This window comes from Pimephales promelas, chromosome 2 (assembly GCF_988280905.1).
Source record: "Pimephales promelas chromosome 2, fPimPro1.hap1.1, whole genome shotgun sequence".
NCBI classification, from domain to species: Eukaryota; Metazoa; Chordata; class Actinopteri; order Cypriniformes; family Leuciscidae; genus Pimephales; species Pimephales promelas.
Window position 1 is genome coordinate 3,612,278 of NC_142770.1, and position 12,694 is coordinate 3,624,971.

The window sequence follows — 12,694 nt, forward strand, 5'->3', positions numbered from 1 at the left end:
AAACATGCGCTCTGTTGTTTACATCTCGGTTCGACCGCACGTGCAGCAGTAGTCATGCTCGCATGCACAGCTCGTGCACGGCTCGTGTACAGCATTAGCGCGCACACATCTGTTCTCACCTTTTTCAAGTAGATTATCATAGAGATTGTATTGTTATTTCACCGCTATTCGTCAGTATTTTAACATATAAGTTCATTTATACTGTTTGTGTTTTATATACGTTTATACATATTTATATCTGTATTTTGTGTTCACAGAACCACACATCTATGCACATTTAATAAAACAACGATTTGGAATATATCCTGAGTGAGACATCATTGTTCTGACCGGACAAACTGTAGCCTTCAGCCAAACCTGAACTAGCAATTAGAGTGAATAGTCACAAGATTTTTCAGTAATTATGCCAGAAAAAGATGTTTGTATAGTGTCTGTAGATGATACTTGCCCTGTCTGGAGCTCCTGTGGCGATAGTAGATCACACCAGCAGATGCAACAGCTGCAGCAAACACCAGCAGACCAACAACTATTCCTGCTACAGCACCTGCAGACAGACCTGAACCTGGAACTGATTCAGAGAAAGAGACATTAGTGTGAGTGAATCTGACTGTGTGTTTATACCGTATTCATAGATATATTCTCTCTATGGACACCCTTACATGTCCAGTGTGGAGATTTACTTCCTCCTCTGTTCACATATACAGTACTGGGATTATTCCATATTGGATATGATTTATAAACCATACAGAGCTCTCAGATCGCAAGTATTAAACCGGATAATAACATGTAGGATTCATTCAAACGTGCTGTGATGGACTCAGTTTCTACAGGAAGTCAGGTGAGTGTGTCAGCGACTCTTTATTCAGATTTAAAACATCTCTATTCTCTGTGAACTCCCTGAATGAACACTGTTTTGTATTCTGTTCACATTAAACCTCTTGTCACTCATATACTTTTTACTTTTTTTTGTCTATAGTTCATCTTATTTTTTAAATATTTAAAAACTTTTTTGATTACCATTTTAATTTTTTCTTAATTTTTTTTTATTTTTAAATATTTGGGTATTTGGGCTTTACTGTTCATGTCAGAATCGGCAACTGAGAATGGCACAGAGAATACAAATACAGGGAAAAAAAGAAACAGGAATTGATGTAAAAAAAAAGGTCAGTTTGGAATCAATGAAAGCTGAACTTGTTTTTAAAATCAGAAATCAGTTTGTGTTGTAAAACAGGTTTTTTTAGAACATACAGGATTTCCTGACAATAAAAAAATAATGCCTGAATGTCACCGTTCAAACAAGTACAAAGTAAAAATAAAATTACAGTATTTAATCTGTAAATACTTCAGGGTAAATAAGATTGAGTGACTCACCAGTGACAGAAACATTGAATGTTTTTATGGTTTTAGCTTGAGTGGTACTGTTTCTATTGTAGATTTTTGTGCTGTCACACTTGCTTTGACCGTTCAAGCTTCTGCTGTTTCTTGTGCTGCTGCTTCTGATAATCACTGCTTCATAACGTCCAGTGTGTTCAGTTGTGATGTTGGTGATGTTCAGAGATCCGGTCTTATAGTCCACCTTCACTCTGCTTCTGAATCTCCCGCCTTCTCCATCATACAGACAGCTCGTACTGGGATCTCTGTTGATCAGAGCTATGCGAGTGTCGTTGAAATACCACAGCATCAGGTTGTCAGGTTGTTTGATAACACCAGTGTTTAGAGAGACTGAATCTCCCTCATTCACTGACACTTCATCACTGAACACACCTGAAAACACACATTAACAGTTACAGTATTAGTGTGTGTGTGTGTGTGTGTGTGTGTGTGTGTGTGTGTGCATGTTTTACCTATATTGTGGACCAAAATATAACAACAGGTGTCAATGAAAAGCCCTCACAAAGATGTATACAGTGTGTGTATACTGTACATTTGAGGACAGATTTGTATCCAGAAATGAGATAAATCTGACAGAACCTCTTACAACCTTGTTTGGGGAGAACCTTATTTGTAAAAATGGTAAATAAAATATAGTAAATAACTTCGCTTCAGCTTCTTTCATTTGATTAAATGTATGATTTAAGTTATGTTTAACGTCCACCTCCTTCTTCCCTGAACTTACACTTTGTCCCAGTTACGTTTGATTACTTAAATTCATATTATTTTATTTCAATCTAATAAAACAACCGCAAGTGCTGAATTACTTATTCAGTTAACGTTACTTGACAAATTAAAAATTGTGGGGTAACACAACACTGTTTTTTTTATGATAATCATGCTAAAATACATTGAATGTCCCCTTGCTCTGTGTGTTTACTCAGTGGCTGGTATGAGACACTTGATGCACATTGCAGTGAACTATTGATATTGCAATATCTAGATATAATATCTGGAAAACTGGATGACTTATTGTTGCTTAATGGCATGCAATTCATAAAAATATATTGTATATTGGAAAAAATGCTCTATTACTGTTACTCAAAATAAAGCTCTTTCTGATTATGTTATTTTAGTCACTTGACAAAACAGTGTTGACTTTGAGATACGAACATGTTACTCACGGGAAATAAAGAAGACAAGTCATTCAAACAAAAGACTTAACAGTTTTAACTATAACAATGATCTGTTTTCTTTTGATAAAAGTATCCAAACAGGATACTTAAAATTTCATACAAGAAATAAAAAATAAAAGAAGACAAACTAAAATATTTGTTTGAAACTTTTGTATTTTGTATTTCTCAAGATTTTCCAATGGCGCCGCCCATGCATACGCCCCATAAACAGCCTCAAACCCGTTCTTCAGAGAGTCTATGTGTGACGTCACAGACGCTTTGTCTATATTTTTTACAGTCTATGGTTCAAACATAAAACTTCAGAAATTAAGAAATGGTGATACACACTATGTGTATTGATTACTTTAATATTAAATCTTATAAGTAAATCATATACTTAAAGTATGGTCCAATTCAATGTTTGTTGTTAGAGTGAAATGTTGTACAAAGAAAAAATGTAATTAAATAGCTCTTACTTAACTTTTAATTAGCTAAATAAAATTACTTTCAAATTTGTGAAATTTGATCAAAAGAAAAAAGTGCAAAAACTTGCCTAAAAAAAAAAATAAGTAAATTGTACTCATTGTTTTTTACATTGACTTTTAAAATCATGTCATGTTTTATAATTATATCCTGGCCATGGATGCATTAATCATTGCATGTCTTTCAAAGATGTCAGGTCATCTCTCTCCTTCACACACACACCAGTGATGCGCGGGTTGATCCGAAATGAGCGGGCGCCTGCGGTCACCCGCAGTTACGGGTCATCCAAAAATGTTTTTAATGATATTCGGGTCGCGGTCGGGCGGGTCGTTTGAAAAAAGATGCCAATTAAACATTTATATTAATATATTACTAGACACAATTTTTGATGAAATATACAGCCCTACAAATTATTGGCTGAATAACTGGCACGAAGATAACACAAGCTCAGTCTAAACAGTTCTCGGTTCTATACTAGTGATTCGAGAACCGCTGTCCCTGTGCGTTCGGTAGTACGCAGTGTCTATGCGCAGAATCAGCTGCTCGTGCTCATCACTTCTCTCAACAGTGGCACATGTCTCGGTTCAGTGAACTGTTGGAGTTACTGGAGTAAAATATAATTCAGGATATTGATTTATTTCGATTCGGAGGGACTGTCATGTCTGAAAGTGAGTAACTTTAGTAACTTGTGGATCAGCGCTGACGCAAGACGCGAACTGTTTCGATCGATTCAGTTCGATTTAGTGTTTCGACCGGTTCACTAAAAAGAGCCGGTTCAAAAGAACGATTCGTTCACGAACCGGCCATGTCTATGATCACTAGTCTGCAGAGAGATGGAGGCGGCAAGAGAAAAGGTGAAGACCATGGAGTGGAAGCTCCGCAAATACACAAATAGAAAGAGTGAAAGTGTGGGAGACGTTTGCTGAAATAATGAAAGATGATGACCAAAGGGCTGGCTTTGCCTTTAGGCCTACGTCTATTTGCGATGCTTTGTTGTTACGTCTATGGCCCAATAACGCTCCGATGATTTACTACTTTTAAAAAATGCGGTCAGGAAGCGGGTCGGGTACAATATTTTTTTAAAACTTTTTTTGCGGTCCGAGTTGCGGGCGGGTAGTTGAAAACGTCGGTCGGTTGCGGGTTGTTTATATTTGACCCGCGCATCACTGCCACACACGCAAATGCGGAAATTGAATAAATACTTGTTGAATTGGCACTGACGTGTCAAATGTTTTCTTCTGCAAGTCTGATCAACTATTAATAACAACATAAACCCTAACAATAATATTATTAATGACACACCCTGATTTCCACGACCCCCAAATGTCACTCTAGCCTGTCTTCAAAACTCGACAGCCCTGCTTTTAGTAGGCTACATACCCGCCCGTGCTCTCGCCGAAATGAAACTGCGTCATTTTTTCTTTGCTGAAATGTGAAGGATTGCACGGAAGCGTATTGAATTGAAGAAAAAAAAATCTACTCCGTTTTTCTGAATTAACGAGTTAATTATCTCAGAATTGCGAGATAATTTTTCATGGAAAAAAGTTTTTGCTCTGTTTTTCTGAATTTCTGAGTTTTTGAGATAATTAAGTCATTAATTCAGAAAAAAACAGAGCAAAAACTTTTTTCCATGAAAAATTATCTTGTAATTTTGAGATAATTAACTCGTTAATTCAGAAAAACAGAGTAGATTTTTTTCTTCAAGCGAATGCAATAAGCTTCCGTAGGATTGAAAGTACAGAAACAAATAAACAAAACGTCTTACCATTAACAAGCCAGACCAATACGATGAACACATAGCCTCTCATTGTCTTAAATGTTGTGGCTCATGGTTTAGTGGTGGCATCTGCAAGTCTCTTTCTTTTCCTGTCTCAGCGGAGAAACCCTGCCCTCAATGCATAATTTGACTCCACTAAAGCTGTTCTTGACATTTAGTGTAATAGATTAAGTTTAAATGGATAATTAAAAACAAGACATGTGAAATGACAGTAATCATTATTTATTCGGTCAAATTAAAGAACCCGAAGGCAATATTGCATATTGGTTGTAATTCTGTTCAAATGAAGGTAAAAGTAACTCAGGCTTGACCAATCAGTGTGATCTGAAGGCCCAGCTGGGAAGATCGCTGTCGAAAGATCAGCATACTACCCTAGATAGGCAAAAACTTGTAGCCTAAAGTATGCTGTTATTAATTTCCTAATCTACAATTTCTAATTTCCTTATTTAAGCCTATTTTTTAAGCTCCGAACCAGCAACAGTGGTTCTTAAGTAGCATCAAAACATTGCTGGCCTAGAAGGAAGCATAGTGTGCTTCAGAGGTTGGGGGCGGGGTCACCGTGACCAACAAGACGAACAGAAACTTGTGAACGCCATTTTTATTGCTCTGCAATAAGCTTCCGTAGGATTGAAAGTACAGAAACAAACAAAAAAATGTCTTACCATTAACGATCCAGACCAATAGGGTGAACACAATATAACCTCTCATTGTTTTAACTGATGTGGCTCATGGTAAATAGAATAAGAGAAACTGAAGGTTCAATGGTGTTTTGCTGTCTTTTTGGTGTTTAGTGGTGGCATCTGCAACCACCTTTCTTTCCTGTCTCAGCGGGGAAACCCTGCCCTCAATACATCTTGACTCCACTAAAGCTGTTCTTGACTCCTCTGCTGTGTCATCTTCTCTTCCCTCACCCTTGCATTTCTTATGTGAATACAGCAACAGATATTTTATGCTCCATCTAACCTCTTCTTTTGACAACATCTGCCCTCTCTCCTCAAGGCCAGCACACGTCACGACATTTCAGCGAAGAGGAAATGGCTCAAATCAAGTCACATCTGACCTCAATAGACCAATCTCTGCTCTCTACCTTTGAGGTTTATGCTGCAAAATCTTCATATTTCCACAACAAGATCAACAGCGCCTCTGACACACGTTCACTGTTCAAGACATTCAATACTCCTCTGTCACCTCCACCACCATCCACTAACTTCTTCGCTAACAAAACTACTTAGCAGTCAGTTCTTAGCTTCACACTCACAAGAACCCAAACTATCCTCTCCCCCAGCCAACAACCCTCTCTTCTCCTTCACACCACTAACCGAGGTAGAAGTATCTAAGCTTCTCCTCTCCAGTCATCCTACCACCTGCCCTCTTGATCCCATCACATCTGCTCCAAGCAATCTCTCCTACACTTCTTCCAGCTCTCACACACATCATAAACTCATCCCTCCACACTGACATTTTCCCTACAGCATTTAAGCAGGCTCGGGTAACTCCACTGCTTAAAAAAAATCAACACTGAACACATCACTCTTAGTGAACTACAGACCTGTCTCTCTCCTACCATTCATTGCAAAAACACTTGAACGAGTTGCTTTTTCAACCAAGTATCATCTTTCATGACTCTGAACAACCAACTGGATGTCAACCAATCAGGCTTCAAGAAAGGGCATTCAACCAAGACTGCATTGCTATTGGTCACTGAAGCCCTGGGGAATCGCAAAAGCTGCTTCCAAATCATCAGTCCTTATCCTCCTGGATCTGTCTGCTGCATTCGACACTGTGAATCATCAGATCCTTCTGTCCACCCTCTCAGCACTGGGCATCACAGGTACTCCTCTCCACTGGTTTGAGTCCTATCTCAAAGGTAAATCCTTCAGGGTCACATGGAGAGGTGAGGTATCCAAAGCACATCAACTGACCACAGGGGTACCCCAGGGTTCAGTGCTTGGACCGCTCCTCTTCTGCATTTGAACCACATCACTGGGACCCATCATACAGGCACATGGTTTCTCTTACCATTGCTGTGCCGATGACACCCAGCTCTACCTCTCATTTCAACCAGATGATCCCACAGTAGCTGCACGTATCTCAAGCCGTCTGGCTGATATCTCGGCATGGATGAAGGAACATCACCAGCAACTCAACCTGGCTAAGGCCGGATTCACATATAGCGCCTAAAAACGCGTAGAAAACGCTGGGCGCGCCGCATTTTCCATTTTGCAAAGCGCCAAGGCGGTTGCGCTTCAGTTGGTTCTTGTCACATGACCTATTGTGTGCGTATGATGCGCTTGCGGTATTCTGAAAAGTTGAGATGTTATCTCGACGCGGTGCGGACGCGCATGGAAAAACGAGCGTGTCGCACTGCGACCGCACCGCTTCCATTATGAGCGCGCATACCGCGCGCCCACGCGATATGTAAACCGGCCCTAAGACTGAGCTTCTCATCCTCCCTGCCAATCCGTCACTAGAACACGACTTCACTATCCAGCCAGATTCTTCCTCAATCACCCCTTCAAGGTTGGTCAGAAATCTTGGAGTAACCTTTGATGATAAGCTGCCCTTCTCAGACCATATTACAAAGACGGCTCGATCATGCAGGTTTGCAATGCATAGCATCAGGAAGATCAGGCCTTTCCTAACTGAGCATGCAACACAAATTCACATCCAGGCCCTGGTTATTTAGGCTTGATTACTGCAATGCTCTTCTGGCTGGACTTCCATCATGTGCAACTAAACCTCTACAAATGATTCAGAATGCTGCAGCTCGTCTGGTCTTCAACGAGCCCAAAAGGGCCCACGTCACTCCTCTGTTCATCTCTTTGCAATGGCTGCCACTCGCTGCTCGCATCAAGTTCAAGGCGTTGACCCTTGCTTACAGATCGACCACTGGCTCAGCTCCCTACTTTCACTCGCTCCTATGAGTCTACATCCCTAGCAGAAGCATACGATCAGTCAAGGAGCGAAAGCTCATGGCACCATCACAGAGAGCCACAAAATCACTTTCCAAACATTCTCATTCACGGTTCCATGCTGGTGGAATGATCTGCCCATCCTCATCCGGAATGAAGAATCTCTGACAGCATTCAAAAGACAACTGAAAACTCATCTCTTCCGTGAGCACTTAAAAAAAAGAAACTTTTCCTTTAAATCCTTGTGCTACTCTGGGCAATGTCTGAACTTTGTATTTTGAGCACTTCTTCAAAAGGTTCAGGTCTCGGGATCAGATCGGAAGTGAAAAAATGTGGATCGGTGCATCCCTATTCCTGACATTCCTACAATTCACACTCACCAAAACTGGACAGTAGAAGTTTCTACAACGTTGGCTGAATTTTTGATGGGACAAAACCTTGCTGCGGTACTCTCCAAAACATCCACTCTTAACCAAGATACATGTGGAAAGGTGGCTGATTCTAGACACGATCACGGACAGCAACGATAAGTTGATTCTATGCTAAACTGATATTTTAAATGTAGATGAGAATTGCTAAAATTCTTGAATATATTTTGAGTTAATGATTTTCATGGTGGTTAATGGTTTTGTTCAAGGTAATTAAAGAAAAAACGTAATAATGGAAGAACATGACAAACGTATGGTTTACGAGTGCGGATTAGAACTCGCTTGGCAAAAGATCGACCTCTAGACCATTTAAGCCAAGTTCACACTACAGGATTTTAAGCCCGATTTGCAAATCGTTGAGCTCGCAGACAGGTCATGGTCAATCATGTGTCAGCGTGCAAATTGCGGAGGATTAGCGGGCGATGAACGCTCGCCAAGCTGGTAGAATGAAAGAGCCAACAACACATCAAAGACGCTCGCAGACGCCTCGCAGACACGTCGCAGAGCCCAGAAAAATATCCAACATGCTAGATATCCAAAAAGGTCACACAGCTCGACCTCAGTGATGTCATGAGCTATAGCCAATCAGAGCAAGGCATGGGTTGAGGTCAGTACTCTTCGCTGGGTATTGGGGCAGGGCTCCAGACTAACTTTTTTTACTAGGAGCGCTGTTGCCCCTAACTGAAAATTTTAGGAGCGCAATCAGAAAATTTAGGGGCACACCTTAAATCAGCTCGCAAAGCAATTATTCAAATTTCCCCGAAAACAACTGTAATACTGACAAATTCTATAATAATAAATAGACTTAACATTATGATATGCTGTTTTATTTTAAGTTCACAGGGCTCCAGACTCAAATTTGAAAGCAGCACCACCTCAACTGAGAACTCACACTGAGTTCTACAAAAAAAAAAAAAGAAAAAAAATCTAGTAGCACTGGGGCTGACAATAAATCACTAGGGTGTAGATGAAATTAACTTTAGTTATCATTTATAATGTCTTAGGCCTAATATTAAATTTAAAAACTATTAATTTGAAAACATGTATATGGAGTGAAAATAGCCAATAAACATTCCTACTGTTTACAATGGTGTTATTATTTTTTAAATAAATGTTTAAACAAGAGTCTTAAAAAATCTTAAAAATGTTTATTTTAGGACAATCTTTGAAGGATGAACAAAAAATGTGTTGGTCATCACATAAAAAATACAAAAAATAAAATATTTATATATGATATTATAGTTTTGATTTTGAAGTGCTAGAAAAAGATGTGTAGTAGGCTACTTGTAAGTGTTTGACTATTTCTTCCACATTATCATATTTATGGTTAGAGTTAAGTTACTACATTAGCCTAAATCCATGGTGAGCTGCTGATTTAGTGGACTGAAAGCCTTCTATAAGTGTTTATCCTGGTTTCCACGTCAGCGCTGTTGATATGATAACTTATAACTTAGGCCTACTTATAACTTACTATATGTGGTTTATAACAGAACGCTTATTGCTCAGACGCACGTAGCAGGTTGTGATATTTGTCTCCGTCTCCTTCCCACAGACGTTTGCGCGCGATTCTTGTCACGGATTCATTGACGCGCCCCTTCCACGCTTAACCATGCGTTTAACGTGTGGCAAATTTACTGGTCGCACATGTGCGACTGGATGTAAAATTCAGTCGCACACTCTCAAAATTTGGTCGCAAAATGCGACCATTTGGTCGCAGTCTGGAGCCCTGTGGGGTGTGTGCTGTTTCGCGTCATTTTCAGTTTGTTTTATCGTGTGATTTTTCGTGACAAAACGTGGTTTGTAGACAAGATAGAATCGTTGGGTGACAGTTGTTGTCAACTCGTGTAGTGCGTTACCTCCTGTTGCGGATCAATCACGTTGTGTCGTGTGGTGTGAACAGACTTCTGATTTCACAGAGAGCAAGTCATGTAGTGTGAACCGCACAATACGACTCTCCCACTGAAAAAAAAAATAAATAAATAAAAAAATAAAGCTTGAATTGTGAATCGATATTTTTTGCACACCCCTAACTCATGACTTTCCAGGTCGCAGATTTGGGTTACTGGGCACCAGCCGGTCCCGGACAACAACTCAATCAGTCTCCAATAATGCCAGTGCTTAAACTGCAACCAATAAGACTAACACACACACCGACACACTGCTTTTCCAAGGTTGGATTTGGCCAGGCTCTAACTATAAAGATGAGAGTCGTCTCAAAACATCAAGATAATGTTCTTTCTCTCAATGACAGCTAAACTACAGTCTGACTGGAAAGTAAGGCTTTAACAAACAAATGGTCCCTGAAACTATTGGCTTCATTGCCTCCTTTATGTTTTAACGCGTTGAAGACCTTTCTCAAACACAAACAATTCCATATTTCATTTCTGGAAGCCGGGCTAAATGAGCAAGCACTGTTGCAAGATGCATTTGAAAATGCAATAGGCACCAACCATCTCCAGCATTAGTTGTAAATCTTTTGTCAACTAAAGAGAAGCTTTAATGTCTCCTTGTTGTTTTCTGCCAAAATAAAAGCTTGATGGTTTAACATTTGTAAGCAAAGAAATTAAGATGGCCAGCTCAGATTATGAGTCAAAAACAAAACCTGCTGTGGTCTGATACTTTTCCATCTGTACTGAGATGTGGGTGAATGTGTTGCGTGCAATCTATCTGAACATCTATGGTTAATGTCAGTCTCTGTGTGTATCTTGATGAGCCAATACAGAGAGTGGTTTAAGTGTTTTCCATTCCTTCACATGCGATGTTCACAGTTTGACTTCTGCTTTACACATATAAGTAACATTATAAAACTGATCTTAAGGAACATTACTTGTTACCCTGCCACGGGTCTCTTAAGGGATTCAAAGAAAGGAAAAAAAAGACTGATAGACCAAAATAAATAATCTCAATTTATCATCACCACAGACATGGTTAAAATATTGAATGTTGGCAAATAATACTATCCAACAGTACACAAACGGCCAACAGCAAGGCCTCACTATCACACAAACACACAGTGCAACAGGCACTTCACTCTCAGTTAGCACAGCACCCCAAATAGGAAAACTCTGTACACACACCAAGCTCGGAAATGAATAGTACATATGAAACCACAACAAATCTACACTAGAGGATAGCTTTAGGCAGGTGCTGCTGCACCAAATTATAAAACAGTTTGCCACAATAACAACCATTCAAAGAAAGAAAAGAAAAACAAATCAAATTAAAGCTGCAAGCAGCATTTATCGGTGTTCAAGCAGTTCAGGCCTTTAAGCACAAAAGCATCGAAAGGCATTCAATTTTATTTAACATGCATTTATCCACGGACATAATAGATGTAAAACTCCATTTACAATCAATACAGGCAATTTAACATTGGAAATACATGGTTTTAAAGCTTTTTAACAGTTATAGTGCCACCTATGGTCCGATCTCCATGAAACTGTGCATGCTTCTTCGGCATGTTATGAGACATATGCTCATCGATTTTTGTGAAAATTTTGAGTTTTCCTTTAGGATTTATATGATTTTGGGTGCATTTTGTCCCACCCCATTTGTAAACGACCCTGTTATAGCCAATCAAAAGAAGAAGTTCTACTTTTTTTCGATTATTTATCTAGAGAGTCCAGAGAATAGTACTTTTGGTTGCTTGGACAAAAACCGAAATAACAAAAAATGTTTTGCTCCAAATGGAAATCCGATATACATCTTGTCCATCTTGAGCCAGGGATTACAGTGGTGTAAAAACATTGAAGCAAAGTCAAACGGTCTAGGAGTTATGAGCAATTTAGTACTTTTGGTTGCTGTAGCGCCACCTATGGGCCAATCGGGATCATACTCTGATACCTTCTCCACAATTTGAGGCCCTACCATCTGACAAAGTTTCAGAGCTCCAGGCCTTACGGTTTGGGCTGCACGATGCGTTTTAGGGGATTTTTTTTCTCTCTATCAAATACAATAGGTTTTCAGCACTTCGTGCTTGAACACCTAATAAACAAAAATGTACAATAACCTTAGAGGTACAATATAATTCTTAAAATTACAATAGGGGAAAAAGTGGCAATTACACACCAGAAGCACTCAGTTTCTCAATGTACCTTGCACTGAGGATCCCCGCTCGGCTACTAGGTTTCCCGTTTGCAACCAAAGAAACGTTCCGGTTTACAACGACGAGCGTCAATCCTTCGCCAGTATGAATGAAAAGCTCTCTCCAGCTCACCACTGGGAGCAAAGGCGATGCACCCCCAGGATAAATTAACTCCTCTCGTCCAACTTTCACATGTCGCACTTGACGCACGCTAACTGGGCCAATCAAACAAACAAGGAATGCCCCCCCCCCCCGACCTGAACCCGAGTGGTGTTCAGTTATTGGACTTCTATGCTAGTTACAGTTTGTCCATAACGAACACCATGTTCAAGCATAAGGGTGTCCACCAGTGCACGTGGCACCAGGACACCCTAGGTCGTAGGTCGATGATCGACTTTGTGGTTGTTTCATCTGACCTGCGGCCGTATGTCTTGGACACTCGGGTGAAGAGAGGGGCGGAGCTG

General features: G+C 40.0%; 1 protein-coding gene across 1 annotated transcript; it reads right to left on the minus strand.

The window, feature by feature from the left end:
• Positions 1–401: 401 nt before the first annotated feature.
• On the minus strand, positions 402–4,894 carry LOC120486762 (uncharacterized). The gene is made up of 3 exons (XM_089118910.1): positions 4,795–4,894; positions 1,372–1,764; positions 402–568 (listed from the first exon to the last, which is right to left on the minus strand). The coding sequence occupies exons 1-3, from the start codon at positions 4,835–4,837 to the stop codon at positions 402–404; spliced, it is 603 nt and encodes a 200-aa protein (XP_088975036.1). The 5' UTR covers positions 4,838–4,894.
• Positions 4,895–12,694: the final 7,800 nt, after the last annotated feature.

What these genes read in the sequence shown, in the direction of transcription:
- LOC120486762 (XM_089118910.1), bottom strand. Translation starts at nt 4,837, where the DNA reads ATGAGAGGCTATGTGTTCATCGTATTGGTCTGGCTTGTTAATG. An exon ending in ATTGGTCTGGCTTGTTAATG is followed by an intron (nt 1,765 to 4,794) that starts GTAAGACGTTTT and finishes GTGTGTTTTCAG; the next exon opens with GTGTGTTCAGTGATGAAGTG. An exon ending in ATTCAATGTTTCTGTCACTG is followed by an intron (nt 569 to 1,371) that starts GTGAGTCACTCA and finishes TCTCTGAATCAG; the next exon opens with TTCCAGGTTCAGGTCTGTCT.